Source organism: Labeo rohita, chromosome 16 (genome assembly GCF_022985175.1).
Source record: "Labeo rohita strain BAU-BD-2019 chromosome 16, IGBB_LRoh.1.0, whole genome shotgun sequence".
NCBI lineage: Eukaryota > Metazoa > Chordata > Actinopteri > Cypriniformes > Cyprinidae > Labeo > Labeo rohita.
In genome coordinates this window covers 11,236,917-11,261,783 of record NC_066884.1, presented here as the reverse complement: position 1 = coordinate 11,261,783, position 24,867 = coordinate 11,236,917, and the positions used below count along the sequence as shown (strand labels likewise).

At 34.9% G+C, this 24,867-nt stretch overlaps 1 protein-coding gene and 1 long non-coding RNA gene across 2 annotated transcripts; both read left to right on the top strand.

Annotated features, from left to right (window-relative positions):
* The first annotated feature begins 683 nt into the window (after positions 1–683).
* LOC127178313 (uncharacterized) lies at positions 684–8,528 on the top strand. Its single transcript, XR_007829326.1, has 5 exons — positions 684–5,586; positions 6,450–6,519; positions 6,705–6,798; positions 7,071–7,198; positions 8,246–8,528. It is a non-coding gene; the product is annotated as an uncharacterized LOC127178313 (long non-coding RNA).
* Positions 8,529–18,005: 9,477 nt separating this feature from the next.
* mrap2a (melanocortin 2 receptor accessory protein 2a) lies at positions 18,006–22,504 on the top strand. Its single transcript, XM_051130608.1, has 3 exons — positions 18,006–18,499; positions 19,963–20,062; positions 21,090–22,504. Exons 1-3 carry the CDS (start codon positions 18,382–18,384, stop codon positions 21,514–21,516), a joined length of 645 nt encoding a protein of 214 aa, XP_050986565.1. The 5' UTR covers positions 18,006–18,381; the 3' UTR covers positions 21,517–22,504.
* Positions 22,505–24,867: the final 2,363 nt, after the last annotated feature.

Below are 24,867 nucleotides of genomic sequence, written 5' to 3'. Positions count from 1 at the left end.
AGTAATATATTTTCTAAAGAGCCATCTGATTGAAGCTTTCTCACTTTCACAGGACTCTGTTTTCATTCCAATCGGTTGAATCTGATGTTTACATCAAGACAGTAACGTTCAGTCCATGAAGGTGTGAAAGCTCATTTTAACCGAGCGAAAAATGTCAGGATGAAACTACTGATAAATGGCTAGAGCGTGTTTGGATTTGTCAGTGTGCAAACCTCATGGTTTCATATTCTTTTAATGGTACAAAAGCTCTCGAGACTCTCTGTGAAGAACAATAAAGAGTGTAAAACTAAAACAATGGAAAGTATCTTAACCTTATGACAGCTATAAAGAATTGCTCATAGATAAAATAAATAGGTTAATACTTTTGGCTTAAAATGTTACGCAAGTGAAAATGAATGACCCGTCTAGCAATGCTGTCACAAGTTTTCCCGTAACCATTTCAAGCCCTCCCCAGTCTTGACTCCCACCCTTTCACTTTAATATGTGCTCATATGTAGATAATAAGACACACAGACAGTTTCACAGCCAGTTCTTCTGTCTCCTCCAGCATGTTCAGACGGCTGCTCTCTCTCTGGGTGACTGGGGCTTTACTGCTGCCCCTGAACTGGGGTAAGTACAAACCTGTCACAGACCTAAAGGACATTCACACATATCATAGGATGCCATTATGTCTGTACATTTCTTCTGCACAGCAAAATATGCCTTGGAAATGGTTTTCCCTTAATAGTTCTTCAACTTTATTTGTTTTCCTTTGTGAATGGATTTGCCTTAAGCTTACTTGGGTTTATTTAACAGAAAAGTAGGCCACTGAAGAAATGTCAGAATGCATTTATGCTGTTTTACTGCTTCCCTTGACAATCTGAGGAACAAAATGTGATAGGGCAAATGAAACAAGTGGTGAGGAAAGAAATGTCACATTTCAGGAACTTCAGCTGATCTGCTTACTTGAAAAATGATCAGAGTTTGCCTATATGCCATTAAAATCAAAAGTGACTATTAAAAAGTGATTTAATCCGCAGGGTATCTGCAAGATTTAAAAAAAAAAAAAATAAATCAAACTGAAGACTTTTTCAAGACTTTTTTAAAACCTACACAAATAAAATGAGTACCATATGAGTGGAATACACTGCGTAACTTTATTGAGTCAACTTAATAATTGTTACCCTGCTGTCTTAAAATTTTAAGTTCAGTCAACTCAAAAAAGTTCAGTCATCTTGAAATGTTAAGTTTTACTAAATGACAACTTAGATATTTATGTTGACTCATCTTACAATTTTAAGGAAGCTGGGTAACAAACAGCTTTTACATTTAAAAAAGTAATTTTTTTGTTAAGTCAACTCGAATATCCAAGTTGTCACTTAACAAATTGTGTGTGTGTGTTTTTACAGTAGCTCAAACCGTAAAATGACTGTAAAAAGGTTGATTTACCATTCAAGTACAGGTTTTCACAAAAAGTTTTATAAAATGATAAACTTTACATTTAAGCCTTCAAACCATTTTAAGAAAAGGAACGAGTCAAAAGTATCAATTATACTGATTTAAACAATTCTAAAATTCTAAAATGTAATAACAAATATGTAATATATAATGCATTAGCATAGCTTCTTGTCGAGCTTGTCACATTTACAATTGCATGTTTGCTGTGTAAAAACATGGGCCGATTTTCGCATTGGTCTGAACAGACGGGCTTAGTGAAAATGCAAAATCATTCTCTGCCAGCAGGTACCTATATGTACAAATCACTGCAGTTTCCAGTTGAAATGAACACTAGAGGCAGTAAAACAACGTTTATTCCTCTTTATACAAAGTATGACTCACACAAAGAGTTTTAATTAATAAAGCCTAATTTTCACAGTTACTTACAGAATATTATATTATTGCTTCAAAACAATTTTAACATCCTGTGCAATTTGAAAAGTGATATTTTGATCGTAGCCATCACATATACAGCTTCATATGCATGAGTTTTCTAATTTAGTAGGTTTGCTCGGTAGCTCACGTGATACAGCATTGCACTCGAGTGATAACGAGTTCCAGTATGAACCCCGTAAAGCTATGGTTCCACAAAACAGCTCAAATCTCCATAAGAAAGTTAAAATTGCACAGCTGCATCAACAAATGCATTTTCATATCACTTTTGCATTTGTTAACACTATCAGTTAGGTTCAGAGTTGGGTTTGGTGTAGGGGATATTTCCAACACGATAGAGCACAACCTTTAGCGACACTCCCCGGATATTTGAATTCTGAAAAGCCGCAATACGTACCTCGAGCAGCATAATAATAATGCAGAAATACGTGTCTGTACCAACGTAATAAAAATGTTCCACGGTCACGCATTGAACGTGTGTTTTAGCGCCACTTTCTGGACATTTCACATGCAGTAAGGTACGTAAATACGGTGCTGCAGAAATGTAGAGGCACGCATTTCCAATGAGCCTGGGTTGAAAAACAAGTTGTTTTGTACAGCTAAAAATAGCTGGAAACAAATAACACCGGAAACCAGACCCATTAAATTTACCCACTTTTACGGCAAAAATAAGATGGATATTGCAATTTTTGTCATTCTGTCCCCAAATTTAAGACCTCTTGAAATATATTAAGAAATCAACTTTTTTAAAATGCAATAATATTTTAGTTTTTACTGTATTTTAGATCAAACAACTGGAGCCTTGGTTAGAACTCTTTTAAAAAAAGAATTCTTTTGACTTAATTTTTTATTTTTAAGTGCAATTCTACAATACTCCATCTTGTTTTTGATGTGAGATGCATTGGCTTGTGTTGATGCCCATCTGAGAGGTGACAGAAATGAGCCAGCTTTGGGCCTTATCTGTGGTGGGGGGCATGACTGGCATTGTTCACATAGATGGCATTTGCAGGGAATTTCCAACGCAACATTGCAAATGTTATCCTTATCCTGAAGAATCACGCAATAACCTGAGAATGCTTTAGCTCTGTTTTTGGCACATTCAGTTCTTTGGCACTGTAGCCAATATGCCAACAGCACTGAACAGCAGTGCCTAAGTAGGGCTGGGCGATATGGCTGAAAACTGTGTCACGATATCAGCGTTTCATATCGGTCGATATCGATAATTATTGATATTTTTTATGACCCATTTAAAATAAGGAACAGGAGAAAAATATATTACATTTCAACATTTTTATTTTAAACTTAACCTTCCTCTGATCATAACCCCCCCCAGTTATTAAGACAGAAATGTCAACAACCATGGCAAACTCAAATAATTAAAATGTAAACATAATTCTAAAGTCACAATGAACACTTAACAATTATCTCTTAACAGTTAAGGTGCAAAATGAAAGAAAATGTAAGAAATGCTTAATAAAGTGTAATAAAATAGTGCAGTGTTAAATATAAACAGAGAAATATGCCACTGCCTCCGTTTTATCTTTGTACCATTTAGATTCTTTGTCATAAGGCATTGATGCAGAGTACCTCTCCATGGTGGTCTGCTGCTTGTGTTCAGGGATCGAAATTAACTTTTTTAGTTGGTAGCACTGGTGTTCCCAACTTTAAATAGTTAGGAGCACCAAAACTAAATTTAGGAGCACTAAATGAATATTAAGGTTGCATTAAATACAACTACACAACCTATAGCCTACAGCCTAGATATGTTATGTAGTCTAATTTGCGCACATTGGGGAGTCGCTCTCTAAACGTGGGGTATTAAAACTGCTTTTGAATGCGCGCGCGCGTTTTACTTTCGGTTTCGTTTTAACGATGGCGCGAAACTCTCGGCGGTGCTGAGCGTCCATTCTACAATACAGGATATTAATTTAATAATTTTGTCACTCCCACGTTGCTAGGTTATAGAGCGAGTGCCTTTGTTAATGCAACCAAACTTGCTTCGCAACCTCTGTTTTCTTCCGACGAAGAATAAAAAATATCGAACGTTTTATAGAACACATTTTTTATTGATATCGATCACGTGTTTATCGCGATACATATCGTTATCGTTTTATCGCCCAGCCCTATGCCTAAGCACAACAAACATCATATTAAAAGTGAAAGTTCACCTTAAAAGTTCACCTTACTCACTCTCCAGTTGTTCCAGTCCCCTTCTGATGAAGACATTTTGTAAAAAAAAAAAAAAATAAATAAAATGGTAAAATGAAAGTCAAACCAGTTTCGGAGTGACACGAGGGTGAGTAAATGATGACTGTGTTGTTATTTTTAGGGTTGAACTCTTCTTTAAAAGCCATTTAAAGCTGTTAAAAGGTGAAACAATGGCTGAGTTTTGCAATGACAGCTCTTTCATTGTATTGCACGGCCTGTGATTTAACTAAGAAAACCTGAAGAAACATATCCGCACTGGTTTTATCTTACACACGACAAACTATAGCCCAAGGTAGTGTGTCTTAATAACAAAAGAAAGCAAAAGGGAGGGAAGAAAGGATAGGTATTTCAGGAAAAAAAATTGGTTCTTTAATCTTCTTTAAGGTTACAGCACATCTAGATCAGGTTTCTGCCTGTTGTAAAATGTAGGCTGCCAAAATGACAGTGTTTGCCAAGGCCAGTCTCATTTGTTTCAGGTGGGACAGATGCTATGAGGAGGTCTCTTCTATTAGACCCTGTGAGATCACTAAAACAGAACCCATTTTAACATGGTGGCATTCATCTTTACAGGAATAATGGTCTTTTTAAACTATTGACAGATTGTTTCATATTAAAATATTGCTATGGTTAGAAATACTTGAAATAAAAACATTCTTTTTGTTTGAATCATATTGTGGTTGAGAAAGAAGGAGTTGGACACAGTGGGCCTGCAATAGCATGCTTAAGAGATGCTTTTCTTAAATAAATGAAAGAAGGAATGTTCAGATAAGAAGGTCACAAAGGTTCCTTAGTAGAGAAAAGTCCACACAAATAGGAAGGTCCATTGGATCTTCATCTAAAAGGCTAAAATGATTGTTGACCCATAAAATACAGCCACCACAGGCTACTGCCCTATTCCTCTTTCGCTGTTTTGTCATCTGACTTTTGTAAATGTTGTTGTTGTGCTGTCTTATCTCAATGAGCATATATCATTCATTGGAATGAAAAATAACATCACATGATAACAGGTTCAGGATAGAGAAAACACAGCTTTCCCATTCTTGGCTGAAGCTAAAGATAATATCAACACAATGAATAATAGTTACCCAACATTTTAATTAAAGAATTTGCAATAACAACAACATGATTCAAAGATGTATTTATTATTTTCATATACGAATACTTGTTTCGATTAGTCAGTCTTGGCATTTAAAAGTATGAAAAGTCATTCAGAAATAGTTGACTGCTGAATCAAATTTTCACAGACAGCAAACTAAAAACCACACAGGAAAAATGGCGGAGTAGTTTTTCCAGAGTTAATTTTTTTTTCCTCAAAAATAGTTGTTTTTGCTCTATTTTGAGTGTACAGAGTAAAATTTATCCGTAGAGTGGGAGCAAAATTACAGAGTAACTGTGACTCCTCCCCAATTTGCTCTCATCCCTTCGTTGATCCGCCATTACTGTTAATCACGGCCATCGACTGCTGCTGCTTTGGGTTTAGAAGACGGCACACTTCTGCTGGATGGTAAAGTAAGTAAAGTTTCAAAGTCTTACTATTTATTTTAATTATATTCGCCTTTGCTTTGAGCTCGGATCGTTTTGCCATGTGTTTTGAATGTTTAAGAGATCGCTTTCCTTCTCCTGTCAGCTTGAAAACTAGCTAATGTTAGGCAAAGTTTGAAATCAAATAGCTAACATATATATTTTGAACATTTATTTTGAACGTTAATTGAAATTAGCTAACGTTAGCTGCCTATCAATGTATGTCCACTAAACTGTTGTGACGATAGGCTCGAGTTGTGCACCACATGTACTTGACTCGGAAAAGAGTTAAATTAACGTTAGCCTTAACTGGATTGTTGAAGGCCATTTTGATGTGAATTAGTCCTATTTAGACAGAAAGTTAACTGTTTCTCATGAGAACGAAAGGTATTTTTAACATTTACGAGGGCTAGTCGGTGATTTTATTGCAGAATGTCATGTTTCATTTCAAAATTCAATTCGATTGAATCCTTTTTGACCACTGCGGAACACGTACAATAACTTTTGCACTTAATTGTAGTTTGCAAGCATTTTTAATATGTAAACTTTAATTACGGAAATAATGGGAAGAATTTATGAGAACAATATTTCATAAACGCTCCACCTCAGTGACAGAGAAAGAGGGAAAAACGTTGGAAATGGGACATACAACAGTGCAATGTTAATACTAGCCTACAATTAGGCCATATACATTAAAGATATAAACCAAGCAATTATTACAAATTAAAAACATATTAGTGAACAAAGATAACTCATGTTGTGTAGTGCACTAATGAATGTTTTTTCATCATCTGACTGAGTGTTATTGCCTTGCGTTTAACTTTGTAACTTTGTCTTTTTGGTTTCTTCAGGATGTAAACCAACAACATTGTCAGAATGTCAGAATCAAACCTTTTACATTTCTAATGTTTTGGGAACGTGGTAAGAGAAACTTTAACATTTTTAATATCTTTAATACTTTTCATTAATAATGGTGAAATGGTGAAAATCGTGGTAGCACATTTGACAAATGAACATGGTTAGGTTGTTTATACCGTACTTTGTTAATTGATGTTTATGATGTTATTGGTTTTGGTTGTAATTGGTTTATGTTTGTGTGTGTGTAGAAAAAGCCCTTCCTGTAGTTTAAAGGAAGAATCTGCGAAGAGAATCATCTCCCTATTCCTATGCTTGGTTGACCCCAGGAGCAAGTTTCGTTATGTAAGTAGCTGTTGCAAATATTTTCAATTTATTTTCCAACACTTCTACCCTGATATTTTCGCAAGGGCCTAGTACAGGAGTTGCAGACGTACAGTTAGAAATTGTCTTCATTTAGGACTCTGAATAAAAAAAAATTATAAGTTTATGACTTAATTTCAATACTTGTAGAAGTTTCAGCTCAGTTCATCCACACATCTGTAGTCATCAAGACTTGGTTGTGATGAAAAACTAAAAACCTAAAAGAAATTTTTATTTTGTTTCTGTATCTCCAGGTTGGAACAGCAAATTGTCTTCCGTTTTGATGCCGGTTCACCTTTTGCCACCCTCTCAAGTCACCGCCACGTAAGACCGGGAAAGATCTCAGCTAGGCAAACGTGATTGTCTTGTGAAATTCATCAAGGTGAAGCTACTAATGAAGCATATCAAATGACACTAGTTGATAATATTGTATTACTGTGTGATCTTGAACATGCTTATTTCTCAGAAAGGCTCTTAAAGGGATATTTCACCCCAAAATGAAAATTCTGTCATTTATTACTCACCCTCATGTTGTTTCAAACCCGTAAAACCTTTGTTTTCATCTTCGGAACACAAATGAAGATAATTTTGAAAAAATTTGAGAGATCTTTGAGCTTCATAGACAGCAAGAGTCCTACCACGATCAAGGCCAGAAACTTAGCAAGGACATAGTTAAAATAATCCATGTGACATCAGTGTTTCTACAATAATTTACAATGCTACGAGAATACTTTTTGTGCGCAAAGAAAAATAATATAATTATTCACCAATTCTTCTCTTTCAAGTCACCATCCTCCGCCGTAATCGAGAGTACCCTGATGCATACGTGTGATGCTGCTGACACAGGAACACACATGCGCTGCGTTTGTTTACAAAGCATGCGCATGCATCATGATACTGTCTTTAATGGTGGAGGACAGTGACTTGGGGGAGAAGAACTGTTGAATAAAGTAGTTATTTTGGTTTTATTGTGCACAAAAAGTATTCTTGTAGCTTTATAAAATTATGGTAGAATCAGTGTCACATGGACTATTTTAACAATGTTCTTACTACATTTCTGGGCCTTGAATGTGGCAGTACCCTTGCTGTATATGCAGGGTCAGAAAGCTCTTAGATTTCTTGAAAAATATGTTCATTTGTGTTGCGAAGATGAACAAAGGTCTTACAGGTTTGGAACAACATAAGAGTAATTAATTAATAACAGAATTTTCATTTTTGGGAGAAATCTTTTTAATCACCTGTCCTCTAAATTGTTGTTCTTGTGCTGCTGTTTTCTACTTCACATATTTAGTAACAATCTGTTGGAATTATGTAAAACATAAACTTTGGTGGAAGACAGACATCTTTATTCATTTGTTTCTTTATTCATGCTGTATATTGACTAACTTTTATGTCACATTGGCAATAATGTGTTTTTATTCTTTTACAGACTGTTACCAGTATCCAAGGGCAGTTGGATGGCATTCGAGAGAGTCTCCAGCTGTATCTACTTGTTGTTGGGCTGATGAGAAGTAGGGTCCAGTCTTGTTTTATTGTAATTGTCCAATATGCTCTACTCTGTAAGACCTGTCCATTGTGTATAGCTTTCTGCAAAACACTGTCTATGATATAGATGGAGAAACCACCAAATGATCATGATCACAAGTGTAATATTGTAAATGTAAGTGTATTATTTAAATAGGAGATTGAAAAAATAAAACTGTGAGACATGAGTATACAGTTTGTTGTAGACTCTTTTTTTTCAGATTGAAAAGCAAGTTTTTCATTTCTATTTTTAGGGGTTTTTGAGGATAGAATATGAATGATGTAATTTAAAAGATTAACTCTGGATAGAGTTATTTAGTCTTTAAAGTTCACTCATAATTGATAAAAAACAATTCTGGAGGAGATGTACATTTTGGCAGAGTAAATTTGACTTTCCTCTGTACAGAGTTAAAAAGTAGCAGAGTAAATTTCTTGTACCTCTGAACTGAGTAAAATAGTACAAGAGTTAATTTCAAAAAACACTAAATAGAGTCAAATCTAACAGGAGAGAGTAAAATATTAACACCAAATTGAGCAAAATTAACTCTGGAAAAACAACTCTATCAAAAGAGTAACTTTTACTCTTTTCAGAGAGGGACCAAATGTTATCTGGCACAGAGTAAAATTTTCTTCAATTTGAGTAAATTTTACTCAGGCAAATTTACTGTGCAACTATGTGTCTAAACTTCATTATTATTCTTTGCCATATTTATTACTATATTTAAAAAGTCTTAATTAAAAAAATAAAGATTTTATGTCAGCTAGTTGACAACATTCAGATTTTTGATCTTTCTCACAATTCTGACGTTTTTCTTCCAATTGCGAGTTTATATCTCACAATTCTGACTCTTTTCTCACAATTGCGAGTTTGTATCTTGCAATTCTAACTTTTTTCTCACAATTCTGACTCTGTTCTTACAATTGCGAGTTTGTATCTTGAAATTCTGACCTTTTTTTCTCACAATTGCGAGTTTGTATCTTGCAATTCTGACTTTTTTCTCACAATTCTGACTTTTTTTCTCGCAATTGCGAATTTAAATATTGCAATTCTGGCCCTTTTTTTATTTTTATTTTATTTTTTTTTACAATTATGACTTTTTGCAATTTTGAGTTTATATCTCAGATTTTTTACCTTTTTTCTCACAATTCTGACTCTTTTATCACAATTGCGAGTTTGTATCTTGCAATTCTGACTTTTTTCTCACAATTCTGACTTTTTTTCTCGCAATTGCGAATTTACATATTGCAGTTCTGGCCTTTATTTTATTTATTTATTTATTTTTTTATTTTTTTTTTTCGCAATTATGACTTTTTGCAATTTTGAGTTTATATCTTAGATTTTTTACCTTTTTTCTCACAATTCTGACTCTTTTCTCACAATTGCGAGTTTATATCTCGCAATTCTGACTCTGTTCTTACAATTGCAAGTTTGTATCTTGCAATTCTGACCTTTTTTTCTCACAATTGCGAGTTTGTATCTTGCAATTCTGACTTTTTTCTCACAATTCTGACTTTTTTTCTCGCAATTGCGAATTTACATATTGCAATTCTGGCCTTTATTTTATTTTATTTTATTTTTTTAAATTTCGCAATTATGACTTTTTGCAATTTTGAGTTTATATCTCAGATTTTTTACCTTTTTTCTCACAATTCTGACTCTTTTCTCACAATTGCGAGTTTGTATCTTGCAATTCTAACTTTTTTCTCACAATTCTGATGTTTTTCTCGCAATTGGGAGTTTGTATCTTGCAATTCTGACTTTTTTCTCACAATTCTGACTTTTTTTCTCGCAATTGCGAATTTACATATTGCAATTCTGGCCCTTTTTTTATGTTTATTTTATTTTTTTTCAGAATTATGACTTTTTGCAATTTTGAGTTTATATCTTAGATTTTTTACCTTTTTTCTCACAATTCTGACTCTTTTCTCACAATTGCGAGTTTGTATCTTGCAATTCTGACTTTTTTCTCACAATTCTGACTTTTTTTCTCGCAATTGCGAATTTACATATTGCAGTTCTGGCCTTTATTTTATTTATTTATTTATTTATTTATTTTTCGCAATTATGACTTTTTGCAATTTTGAGTTTATATCTCAGATTTTTTACCTTTTTTCTCACAATTCTGACTCTTTTCTCACAATTGCGAGTTTATATCTCACAATTCTGACTCTGTTCTTTGCGAGTTTGTATCTTGCAATTCTGACATTTTTCTCACAATTCTGACTTTTTTTCTCGCAATTGCGAATTTACATATTGCAATTCTGGCCTTTATTTTATTTATTTTTTTTTTTTTTAAAAATTCGCAATTATGACTTTTTGCAATTTTGAGTTTATATCTCAGATTTTTTACCTTTTTTCTCAATTCTGACTCTTTTCTCACAATTGCGAGTTTGTATCTTGCAATTCTGACTTTTTTCTCACAATTCTGACTTTTTTTCTCGCAATTGCGAATTTACATATTGCAGTTCTGGCCTTTATTTTATTTATTTATTTATTTATTTATTTATTTATTTTTTCGCAATTATGACTTTTTGCAATTTTGAGTTTATATCTTAGATTTTTTACCTTTTTTCTCACAATTCTGACTCTTTTCTCACAATTGCGAGTTTATATCTCGCAATTCTGACTCTGTTCTTACAATTGCAAGTTTGTATCTTGCAATTCTGACCTTTTTTTCTCACAATTGCGAGTTTGTATCTTGCAATTCTGACTTTTTTCTCACAATTCTGACTTTTTTTCTCGCAATTGCGAATTTACATATTGCAGTTCTGGCCTTTATTTTATTTTATTTTTTTTTTAAAAATTTCGCAATTATGACTTTTTGCAATTTTGAGTTTATATCTCAGATTTTTTACCTTTTTTCTCACAATTCTGACTCTTTTCTCACAATTGCGAGTTTGTATCTTGCAATTCTAACTTTTTTCTCACAATTCTGATGTTTTTCTCGCAATTGGGAGTTTGTATCTTGCAATTCTGACTTTTTTCTCACAATTCTGACTTTTTTTCTCGCAATTGCGAATTTACATATTGCAATTCTGGCCCTTTTTTATGTTTATTTTATTTTTTTTCAGAATTATGACTTTTTGCAATTTTGAGTTTATATCTCAGATTTTTTACCTTTTTTCTCACAATTCTGACTCTTTTCTCACAATTGCGAGTTTGTATCTTGCAATTCTAACTTTTTTCTCACAATTCTGATGTTTTTCTCGCAATTGGGAGTTTGTATCTTGCAATTCTGACTTTTTTCTCACAATTCTGACTTTTTTTCTCGCAATTGCGAATTTACATATTGCAATTCTGGCCCTTTTTTTATGTTTATTTTATTTTTTTTCAGAATTATGACTTTTTGCAATTTTGAGTTTATATCTCAGATTTTTTACCTTTTTTCTCACAATTCTGACTCTTTTCTCACAATTGCGAGTTTGTATCTTGCAATTCTGACTTTTTTCTCACAATTCTGACTTTTTTTCTCGCAATTGCGAATTTACGTATTGCAGTTCTGGCCTTAATTTTTTTTTTTTTTATTTTTTCGCAATTATGATATTTTGCAATTTTGAGTTTATATCTCAGATTTTTTACCTTTTTTCTCACAATTCTGACTCTTTTCTCACAATTGCGAGTTTGTATCTTGCAATTCTAACTTTTTTCTCACAATTCTGATGTTTTTCTCGCAATTGGGAGTTTGTATCTTGCAATTCTGACCATTTTTCTCACAATTCTGACTTTTTTTCTCACAATTCTGACCTTTTTTTCCTCACAATTCGGGGCTTTTTTCTTCTAGTTGCGATTTTATATCTCGCAATTCTGACTCTTTTCTTACAGTTACGAGTTTACAATTATGACTTTTTGCAATTGTGAGTTTATATCTCAGATTTTTGACCTTTTTTTCTCAAAATTCTGACTCTTCTCTTACAACTGTGAGTTTGTATCTTGCAATTCTAACTTTTTGCTCGCAAATGGGTTTATCTCTCACAATTCTGACCTTTTTTTCCTCACAATTCTGACATTTTTCTTCCAGTTGCGAGTTTATATCTCGCAATTCTGACTCTTTTCTTACAGTTACTAGTTTGTATCTTGCAATTTTGACCCTTTTTTCTCACAATTTTGACTTTTTTTCCTCGCAATTGGGAGTCTGTATCTTGCAATTCTGACCATTTTTCTCACAATTCTGATGTTTTTCTCGCAATTCTGACTTTTTTCCCTTCACAATTGCGAGTTTGTATCTCATAATTCTGACCTTTTTTTCTTACAATTCGGACATTTTTCTCACAATTCTGACCTTTTTTCTCGGAATTCTGACTTTTCCCTCACAATTGCGAGTTTATATCTCACAATTCTGACCTTTTTTTTCCTCACAATTCGGACATTTTTCTTCCAATTGCGATTTTATATCTCGCAATTCTGACTCTTTTCTTACAGTTACGAGTTTGTATCTTGCAATTTTGACCCTCGCAATTACGACTTTTTGCAATTGTGAGTTTATATCTCAGATTTTTGACCTTTTTTTCTCAAAATTCGGACTCTTTTCTCACAACTGCGAGTTTGTATCTTGCAATTCTAACTTTTTTCTCGCAATTCTGACGTTTGCTCACAAATGAGTTTATATCTTGCAATTCTGACCCTTTTTTCTCACAATTTTGACTTTTTTTCTTGCAATTGCGAGTTTATATCTTGCAATTCTGACCTTTTTACTCACAATTCTGATGTTTTTCTCACAATTGGGAGTTTGTATCTTGCAATTCTGTCCTTTTTTCTCACAATTCAGATGTTTTTCTCTCAATTCTGACTTTTTTCCCTCACAATTGCGAGTTTGTATCTCATAATTCTGACCTTTTTTTCTCGTAATTCTGATATTTTTCTTCCAATTGCGAGTTTATATCTCGCAATTCTGACTCTTTTCTCGCAATTGTTTGTATCTCACAATTCCGACCTTTTCTCACAATTCTGAACTTTTTTCTCGTAATTCTGACTTTTCCCTCACAATCGCGAGTTTATATCTCGCAATTCTGACCTTTTTTTTCACAATTTATATCTTGCAATTCTGACCTTTTTTTTTTGCAATTACGACTTTTTGAAATTGTGAGTTTATATCTCCGATTTTTGACCTTTTTTCTCGCAATTCGGACTCTTTTCTCACAATTGCGAGTTTGTATCTTGCAATTCTAACCTTTTTCTCACAATTTTAACTTTTTTTCTCGCAATTGCGAGTTTATATCTTGCAATTCTGACCTTTTTTTCCCTGCAATTATGACTTCTTGCAATTGTGAGTTTATATCTTATATTGCTGACCTTTTTTCCCTCACGATTCTGACTTTTTCTCACAAATGTGAGTTCGTATCTCACAATTCTGACTTTTTTTCTTAGAAGTGTAAGATTTAACCTCGCAATTGCAAGTTGTAGTTTATGTTTATATCACACAATATATAGTTACATATATTAGCTTATGTCTCACAATTCTGAGAAATTGTGAGATTGCAATTACCTTTTTAAAAAAATTTTACTCAGTGGCAGAAACTGGCTTGCGTAGTTTACTGTACAACTGTACATTATCACTTGCATATAAGGTTATTGTTGTATAAAAAAAAAACAAAGGCATTGCAAAGAATTTAAACTTTTTTGATAGACATTTTTCAAAGTTGCCTTTAAAATCAATGAAAGAGAAATGTGTTTATCAAATCCTCCCAGGTACCACATTAGGCGATGAAGATTATGAAGATGCGACACCAACACCAGATTACGACTACAACGTTACATTCGACTACTATACGTACAGTAAGTTGCCATGTTATTCTTGAGCGCTGGTGAGCACATTTAGCAAACAGCTGTACTGAAGTCCTCTGAGGACATTTTTTGTACAATCTGAAAGCTGTGGTGTGATGAGATACACAGTACCAGATGGAAGGTGTGAGAAATAACTTCACAATGGACGATGACAAATATTAAGCAATTTTTGACCAGTCAGAATTGAGTATTCAAGAGATTCATGTAATAAAAATGATGGATAATCTTAACCAATAGCCATAGCCATTTAGACGCTGTTTTAGCAAACTTCCATTCAGTCTGGCTTGATTCTGATATGTGACACGTGTTTTTTACAATTCAGTTAATTTATAAAATTAAACGACTCCTTAAAGTGCTCTCTAGAAAACATGTAGTATTACCAAAGTAAAATTAGTTGCAAATACATGGCAAAATATGAGTATTACCATAAATGTAACCTGTTTTGTTGTTTCCATTTCAGATGGCTCGGCAGTTATGAACTATGAGATGTACGAAGTTCTCCACAATACTAAAAATCAAGGGAATACGGTACAGTTGCATAAACTCTGTATTGTTTGTTATCCGAAGACATTTCTTTTCTAAAAGCCTGATTAACTACCTTCATTTTTTTTGGTACTTCTGAAATGAATAGAACTAAATTGGCTATGAATGTCCTGGAATGAAGTGAAGGACTGAATAATTAAGCAGAGACATTAAAGGAAGGATGATAGGAAAGATGCAGAGATTTGCTTCAAAAATGTGTCTGTAGAAACTTTATGCAACATCTCTTGAACAAGAAATTATTTGATGGCTTTGTTTTACCAAGAACTCTGCAGGCCAAACAGGAAATCAAAGAGCAGATGTTTGACTAGGAGAAAATATCTAAACTAACTGCTTAATGAACTCTTGCTGCTTTTTAGGATTCAGTGTCAGTGTATAGACACTATGGAATATTAGCAGCACTGCTGGTGGTGCACATGTGCCAGCAAACATGAAAATGACAGTCAACAATGGACGAAATAAAAGTGAGTTGAAGCCACAAGCTTTAGAAGTGCACTAAGTGATGTTTCACTGGCTTTCATTCATTTCCTCTTTGATGCTTTCCAGTACATTTACAGCCTGGAATGACTGTTATTTTCATTGAAATGCACTGCTCATGCATAAATCTATACTTAATCACAGTTATCTATCACAGAGATTGATGAAATCTCTATTGAGTGCACCATTCTGCACTGGTGGCATATCATAACTACAGCTGTGTTATCATTTATTATTGTCAGATAACAGTGTTACAATAATTTCTTGCATGGTTTGTTTCATATTTCAAAGATCTTGAGGTGCTGATGTCATCGAAGAGGAAGGACCAGAACATCCTCTTTGCACAGAGTGACATCAATACTGACATTTTCACTGAATTAAAGTCTGGAGCTTTACAAAAAAAACCTTTCTATTAAAAGTATCTGTGTTTTTCAAGGGAGTTTAGCTTTTTATATGCGAGTTGAAATGATCACAGATTTTATGCTGTTTTAGATGCTTTATTGGGTCTATTAATTATCCAACAATCATTATCTGAGAAGCTTTCATGAAACTGTAACCATCATTTTCACACTTTTGAAAAAAAAGATGAAATAAAGATTTTTAATATATGGTAGTGGTTTTTGCTAATTGCTTTCACAGCTCAACGTGTCTGATTAACATGTCTGTAACTTCCAGCTCTAAGTGCGAACTTTATTTATATATTTCACAAATTCTTAATGAGGTAATAATATAAAGAAAAACTAAATAAAAAGAGCAAATAAACAAACTATCAATGAAACAAAAACATTGAATATTTTACATTTGTCTGTATAGTTTTCATTAATTGTATTAGTTTTACTTTTAGTTATTTTAGATAAAATAAATTACATGAAATATGCATATATGTGCTTTTTGTAAACTCTAATCATTATTGATTATTGGGTGCAGTTTATTAAACAAAACTACGTGTCTAACCTCTGACCTTTCTTACAGATGAGACTGGTCAGACATGCTGTTTTAATTAGCATGCATCATAAATAACATTTGTCTCATTTACTGTGAGACAAGTCCCATGGCTCAAGCTGCTCATTAAGCATCACTCTGCACAAATATGCACTAACATGTCTGACAGTTTCCTGAGCGGACTGCTGTATTCTCTATTTTCTCAGCAACAGGGTCACCTTGCATCTTCCATCAATAAATGACCCAGAAACAGCACATAAATCAAATTATAGAAATTGGGGTTAGTTGTGGTAAAAGAGGTTGGTATTAACCACTAAAGCACAAACACATGTTTGAAAAGTTTAAATATTAAATGCTGGAACTTATCATTAGCCTATGCACAACAAAAAATAAGTGTTTAAAATGTTTTTAAAAAAGTTATTTTGCTTTTTCCATTTTCATGAATTGTTTCATTATTCTTTAAAACATTATTCACCTAAAAGAATTGTGACAGCTTTAAAAACATTAATATTTTTTTAGTTCCCTGTTAACACCTAAAAGAGTTTACTTGTGACAGCTTACCCCATATCAATTGTATTTTTAACGTTAGACAAGAGCTGGCTTCCGGGCTCACCTGCACCCAGTTATTTTTAGTTGTACAAAACAGCTTGTTTGCTGCTTGATATTGCAAATAGTTGAGTATTACCATATTATTTTAACGTATTATCTTAACTATGATCACACTGATTTGTAGTGCAAACAGTTTTACCGTTTACTGCACAGTTCTTCTCATCATTTTCCTAGAGCGGCTAATGAACCGGAAGTCTGACCCATGGCCTTACTTCATGTCGGATAGATCGTATTTACGAATTGAACGCACACGAACGTCACCCCAAAGTCGTTATTATGAGTGGGAAACTCGAAATTTTCTTTAAAGGGATAGTTCACCCAAAAATAAAAAAAAATGATTTTTATCTGCTTACCCCCAGGGCATCCAAGATGTAGATGACTTTTGTTTCTTCAGTAGAACACAAACGACGATTTTTAACTCAAACCGTTGCAGTCTGTCAGTCATATAATGGCAGTCAATGGCTACCAAATCTTTGAGAGTAAAAAACATACAAACAAAGCCAAATTAAACCCTGCGACTCGTGACGATACACTGATGTCCTAAGAAATGAAAGTGCAAAGTGTAAACAATGAGTGACGTATAAACGCAGATTGCGTCCGGCGCTTGCGTATACTACGCCAGAGCGCGTACACATGTCACGCGCATGATGCTGTGAAAGCGCTCAGGACAGTAGGACATAGCGGTGAATCAGAGGTAAAAAATGATATAAATACTGTTCAGTTTCTCGCACAAACCGATCGTTTCGTGTCGTAGGACATCAGTGTATCGTCACGAGTCGCAGGGTTTAATTTGGTTTTGTCTGTGTATGTTTTTATTACTCTCAAAGATTGGGGGTAAGCAGATAAACATCAAATTTTCATTTTCAACTATCCCTTTAAGCGTCTGCATTGATGGTAATTTTGTTGAAATGAATAAAACGATTTTTTGTCATGTACAATAAAACGATATACGTTACATATACAGTATATTATTTCATTGTATAATTACCAAAGAATACATAATGACTCACAAAAATAGATTACTTCCGCGCTGAAAAATAAGTTGATGGTGTAACACAAGGGGGCATGTTGTCACATCCGAAAGTATGTTCAATAAACTGCATTTTTCCTAGATATTAATAGTGGAAATATAATAGATTTGCAAACAAGACTTTAAGGTTAGTGCCTAAACAGAAAGACTAAGGGGTAAAAAAACATAAAAACGGGGCTATACCGAAAATATTAAATGGAGTGAAAAGTGTGACAAATGCTAAGCGTATATTATAAATGTAAGATGTATTCTGCTAAATATTGAGGAAAAGAAAGAAGCGCTCTCGGATGCCCCCCGAGGCGCGTGAAATCTCTCCATTCACGCGCGAGCTGATGGATGAGAGAGATGCGTGATCTCATCACATATTCAGTGCATTCTCTCAAGACCACCGGAGACCTCACGAGTAGCGGTGATACTTGCAGAACACCCACATACACCGCATTTTCGTCTTTGACTTTTGCCTTGGAGCACGCAGACGAGAGATGTTCGGCGGATAAGAAAGAATTCATTGTCAGTATCGCTGTTAAAACAGCTGCTTACGTTCTCAGCTCTGGATGCAGCAGATGATTGTGTTGCGTGGACCAAGCGCTCTGACTGCTGTGAGAAACTGTGAAATGTTTCTTTCCCGTAAGCGCTGTTATTAGCAGTTCCGTGATTTAAAATGCCGAGGTTCCAGCATTTAAACAGCACTAGTATGCCAAATCACAATTATGAATGGAGCTACGAATACTACGACGACGAAGAGCCTGTGTCTTTTGAGGGACTCAAAGCACATCGATGTAAGTGTTTGCTGCATTTAATCCATTATAGCTTAATGTGTTTTTATTCAGTTTGTCACCTTTTTCTTAACTGTGGGAAAACGGTAAGATACTATAAGATGCATGCTTGGATATAAAAATAAATTGTACCTAAAAAAAAAAAAAAAAATGTGTAAGGAATAACAAAAGTTTATCTGGCACACAGCACAGTAATAGACAATTATGTAAATATATTTAAAAATGTAAGTCTAATTACGTAAATATAATACAACTACACTGTATATATTATGCAACTTAGCATGTATAAGTGAATGTGAATATATATATTTAAAAAAAAAAAAATCACAAAAATAGCATTGTCATGTATGAGCACACAAGTATGAATATACAGTGTGTGTGTGTGTGTGTGTGTGTGTGTGTACATATATGTGACCCTTCAGTAGCACGGGTGTATTTGAAGCGACAGCCAAAAATACATTGAATGAGTCAAAGTTATACATTTTTCTTTTGCCGCAAATCATTAGGATTTTAAGTAAATATCTTGTTCCATTAAGATATTTTGTACATGACCTACCATAAATACATCAAAATTAATTTTTTGATTAGTAATATGCATTGCTAAGAACTTCATTTGGACAACTTTTAAGGCGATTTTCTCAATATTTAGATTTTTTTACACCTTCAGATTCCAGATTTTCATATATCTCAACCAAATATTATCCTATCATAACAAACCATACATTTATAAATCTCAATTTCAAAAAATTGACTGGATTTGTAGTCCAGGGTCAAATATATATATATATATATATATATATATATATATATATAGGCCTATATCTCACAGAAAAAGTAGCATTGTAAAAAAGCAGTCAGTTCCAAGCATGCAATATGTAGTAACCTTGACAGTTTAAAAAAAAAAAAATTACACAGTATATAAAAACACTAAACACAAATTATTGTGTCAATATAGACTTCAAAACCAGTCATAAGGGTACAATTTTCAAAACTGAGATTTATACATAATCTGAAAGCTGAATAAATAAGTTTCCATTGATGTATGGAGAGTTCTGAGTTGCATGTGCATTTTCTTAGCAATGCATATTACTAAACAAAAATTAAGTTTTGATATATTTACGGTAGGAAATTTACGAAATAGCTTCATGGAACATGATCTTTACCCAATATCCTAATGATATCTGGCATAAAGGAAAATTGATCATTTTGATCCATACAGTGATCCATATTCAGCTACAAATATACCCGTGCTACTTAAGACCGGTTTTGTGGTCCAGGGTCACGTATAATCTATAACTATAATGCACATAATATAAATAACATTTATCAAAAAATTGTTTTAAATTAAATATTTGTAGATTTTTTATTATTACTTCCCATTTTGAGTAATTTGGGGTAATGAGTAGAGACAGTAACAGAAAAAATAAGTTACATTTTTCATTACTCAGCTTTGTTTCCTCCTGCAGATTCCATTGTGATCGGCTTTTGGGTGGGTCTTGCAGTTTTTGTCATTTTTATGTTTTTTGTTCTGACTCTTCTGACCAAAACAGGAGCACCACACCCAGAGTAAGTATATATTTTAATAATCTGTGTGAAATACCAAGGACAGGACAGAATAGACTACATAAAAGTGCAGGCAGTGTAAATTCCCATTAGGTCCATTCATCTCTCTCACATCTGCAGCACAAGTACAACATAGTGGACCAAGCCAGTGTTTCAGCATGGTTTTTCTGCTTCCCGCTGCCTCACTTTGGCCACCTAGCTGCCTCATTATTCTTAGCTTCAGAGAGAGCTGTCTGTGTGTGTGTGTTTGTGCGTGTTTGTGGCCTCCCTCATTCTCATTAGCTCTCTGCTAGGTCAATGTCTCCGATGTAACACTCCTTTACACCAACAAAGAATCTTTTCAGGAAACTTTGATTAAACCAACAACAGTGTGAAATCTTGGTCCAATTAGCATAAAGTCTGGCAACTTTAACCTTCCTGAACTCAGAAATATAGGCACTGCGACAATCATTTCATGCTGTTTTGATCCAATCTATCGGCCTTGTCGCAGGCTCATGTTTATTAATGTGTACAAATGCGCCCATATGCATGTACATACACAAACACAACAATTATCTCTGCCTGGGTTCTGGTGGCTAACCAGAATTCATTTATTTAAAGCAAATTAATATCCTGTTTCCACATTCTAATGCATTGGAAAAATCATTTTAAGAGCGTTTATTGTTTATCGCGTATAATTACACTCAGTTATAATAGTGAAGCACAATTAGTCCCCATCCTCTGGTCTAATGGATCAGTAGGGAAGCTCAGTGGCCGGAGTTGCTGGTCTGTTTAGTGCTCTTTTAATTAAACTGCTCTATAGAGGTGAGTCATCCATTAACACAGACCTGCAGAAACCTCTTACACTCAAGATCATTCAAAAGAGAGGATAGGAATATGTGCTCCCACACACACACACAGACACACAGAAATATAAGATGAGGGTACTCCCACACTCCTGAAGCACTGGTGCTCATTTCAGCTCTATTAGAAAAGGGAAATAAAGCTGTTTAAACCTGCTGAGTTCAACGCTCCTGTCTCGATCCCGCAGGGCCGCGGAGCCTTACGAGAAACGGATGCGTCTTACCAGCTGCGCCGAGGGTTTGGGACGCCAGCGTGAGGCGGATGCCCGTACGAGTCTCTCTCGCCCGTTGCTGGAAGAGTCCCGGTCTTTTTTTCACTGTTACATTAATGAAGAAGAGCGAGAAGGAGGCAGGGCCATTGCCGGTGCCGCCCGCGACCGTACAGGCAGCGGCGACTCCAGAGACCAAGTGGAAACGGTCGGCTTGGTCATGCAAAGCATGGTCATGGAGACCAGGGCGGAACGAGAGGCGGCGCTCTTGGCGCATTTTAACATCCCCAACTTCGTGAACTCAGAACTGAGCTCGGCATTGGGGGATGAAGATTTACTACTAGGCGATCCACCGATCATAATGGAGGAGGCCCGTCCGCGCTGTACCCATCATATCATTGACTAAACCACCTGTTTGAAGATGGCCTTTATTCATTCATTATGGCTCCATTATTGTCTTCAACTCAGCCTGTGATCTCTAAAAGTGGAGAGTGATTGTGTTTCGCTTCAAAAGCTCAGCTTTTGCGGGAGAAGCTTTAAGGCTGAGCTATTTTTTTACATCTGGGGTCTACAGTGACGCATGATGTCAGTCTGAGAGATAAAAAAGACGGGATCTCATGACTGGGATTTGGCCAATGTGTTCTCGACAGCATGCCTGTGCTTAGAAAAAGCAAAATATTTTCTAGGACAAGGATGTTGTTTCCGGTTGTAGGAAGACATTCCAGCAGATTGCAATGCCTTATTGGTTCATACTTCATTTTTACTATTAGCATGATTAAAAAAAATCTCTTGATGTGCAGTAGGAAGATGTTTTTTATCCGGCATTGTACTTATGTAGCCTAATGGCAAAATTGCAGCAATTTGGTATTGCACTGCCTGGTTCTCTGGGCTTGTTGTGTGAGCAAATGCCTGAGTAGAAAATAGCTTGCCGTCTGCTACCTGTCAGCTGAATCAGTGGCTTTCTGCAGAATATCTGCCGTATACTTGCATACTAACTATCTGTAATAGTCTGAATGCAGCTGCCTGAGCTGCTGGAGCAATTGAACACTTAAGTTCTGTCTCCCGTTTTATTGAACACCTATATGCCAATAAAATTCAGTGCAAAGCTTCCCGTGGTGAAACTTTCGCATAAATACCTGTACCTAAGAACACTACTCAATGAACACGATGCAGCTTGTGTTATTACTTTTCGAACTGACTTTTCAAATAAAATGGGTGAAAAAAAAAATCAAATAGACATACAGAGGGGGACCAATATAGAGACCAGAATATCTTTTTTAACTTGGATTAGAAGGTTGCTACCTAGCAACCACTCAGAAAACTATAGTGACCACTTAGCAATGTCCTGGCAACCACTGAGAACACTCAATTGCACGAGAAAGCACCACTTATTTCTTCAGAAAATGGTAAAAATACTGTTGTGGTTTATATTGTAGAATTATGGGATCACTTACAATGTTTTAACCTTTTAAAAATTCAGTACGTGATTATTAGGGCCAAAGTATCCATTAGTTTTTCTATGATTATTCTTCCTTCTTCTCCGTCTGCTCTAGAAGTCTATGGCAGCCCACACAACTGTTTGCGGGAAAGTTACGAAATTTGGCACACAGATAGAGGACAGTAATCTTTGCAATATATGAGTATAAATATTCCCACAGAATTAAATCAATGATTAGGAATTCTGCTACCAAGAGACATAGAAATTTGTTAGCTCACGTCCCAGAGTGTTCTGAGTGGTGCAAAGACAGCTCAGGACCGAAGGGGCAGGCATGTGTGGGTGGTGGTGGAGGTGTGTTCGGGAACGGGAATGACTACACCCTGTCTCTGGAGTTCTCGAAGCACATCCAGAATGGAGTCCAGATGCAGTCTGAAGACCTCCAGCTCTTTAGCCCTGCCTTGAGCGAGTCTCTTCCAGCGCTCCACCTCACCCTGCTGCTCCTGAGGACAGTCTCATCATTAACCACAGAAAATTTGGAGTCTCTAACTCAAAGCACTCTAGCACCAACAACAGGCCAAAACAAATTTGCACTCATGTTTCTGCTAATAACTTTTGAACTGTAAGGTCTGGAAGCAAAATTCTTTTTTTCCTCTGATTCCTTAACTCATGCTGAGTTAAACGCATACAATTACATTTTTCTATGATTTTTCTCTGATTCAAATTTTGAAGTAAGCGAAAAATCTACTTTTTCAAACTCGTCCTAGACAGTTAGTCCAATTTTCACCAAATTGGCTCAGATAATCTTTTGTTTTGAATTTCTGACCAGTTTGACAACAAATCATAATAATGATCTTGTTAGATGTAGAGCGACAAACTGAATCAAACACTACCAAATTTTCCTATGTCAGCCATTTTGAGCGTGGACCATTTTGAATTTTGTAGTAAAATGCTGTATTTTACAAATGTTTTAACATATTGTTATGAATCTTATAGAACCCTTTGCGGTAAAGTTATGAAATTTGGCACACAGATAGAGGATAGTCTCATTTTTAACCACAGCAAATTTGGAACTCTAACTCAAACTCTCTAGCACCACCAACAGGCCAAATTTGCACTCATGTTTCTGCTAATAACTTTTGAACTGTAAAGTCTAAAATCAAAATTCTTTTTTCCACTGATTCCTTGGCTCATACCGAGCCGAATGCATACCAATTTAAATTTCTGTATTTGAACTCACCCTAGACGGTTTGTCAGATTTTCACCAAAATTGGCTCAGATCATCTTCAAACAATGCTGGCAAAAAGTTATCAAAAGATTTCTAATAAACCAAACCGTTCTCGTAAAGCATGTTAACGAATTTGACAAAATTCACGTCAAAATGGACATGAGGCTATATCTTCGCAGTGCTGACCAAACTTGGTATGTGTTATACCAAGCATGACTTGAAATTGACATTTTTGTTTAGAATTTCTGAACAGTTTGATCAACAATCATTATATTGATCGTTTTAGATTTTGAGATTTTCCGAATTTTGTAGCAAAATGCTGTATTTTACAAATGTATTGCTATGAATCTTATAGAACCACTTGCAGAAAAGTTAGTCTCATCATTAATCACAGCAAATTTGGAGTCTCAAAAAGTTAGAAAAGTAAGGATTTTTCCAAAAAAAATCCACTTTTTCGAACTCGCTCTAGGTGGCTTGTCCAATTTTCACCAAAATTGGCTCAGATCATCTTCAAAGCATTCTGGCAAAATGTTACAAAAACCCTTTTGATAAACCAACCTGTTTTCGTAAAGCATGTTAACGAATTTGACGAAGTTTGTGCAGAAATGGTCATGAGGCTTTATCTCTGCAACACTTTAGTAGATTCTGACTAAACTTGGTATGTTTTATAAAAAACATGACCTGAGGGCATATGAGTAGTTTTGGCACAGCACCACCTACTGGTCAAAAGATGTCAAAATTTCTGCTTATAACTTCTGACCAATTTCACCAAAAATCATAACACTAGTCTTGTGAGATTTGGAACAGCATATTGAATAGAATGATACCTTATTTTTCCTACGTCTTCCTTTTTGGGTGTCAGCCATTTTGAATTTTGCAGTAAGATGCTGTATCAACAAATGTCTTTAAGCAGAGATGTTCAACCCTGCTCATGGACAGCTACCATACTGCAGAGTTCATCTTCAACCCTAATCACATACACCTGAACCAGCTATTCAAGGTATTCAGGGCAGGGTTGGAGTACCCTAACCCTGGTCTTTATTGAGTATTTAAAGACAGCCCCATAGCTCTTCATTTTACTTCTGTTGTGCTTG

Excerpts from the sequence above, each read along its gene's own strand:
- mrap2a (XM_051130608.1), top strand. The coding sequence starts at position 18,382 with ATGCCGAGGTTCCAGCATTTAAACAGCACTAGTATGCCAAATCACAAT. Across the intron at positions 18,500-19,962 it reads GGGACTCAAAGCACATCGAT|ATTCCATTGTGATCGGCTTT; the intron begins GTAAGTGTTTGC and ends TTCCTCCTGCAG. Across the intron at positions 20,063-21,089 it reads ACAGGAGCACCACACCCAGA|GGCCGCGGAGCCTTACGAGA; the intron begins GTAAGTATATAT and ends TCGATCCCGCAG.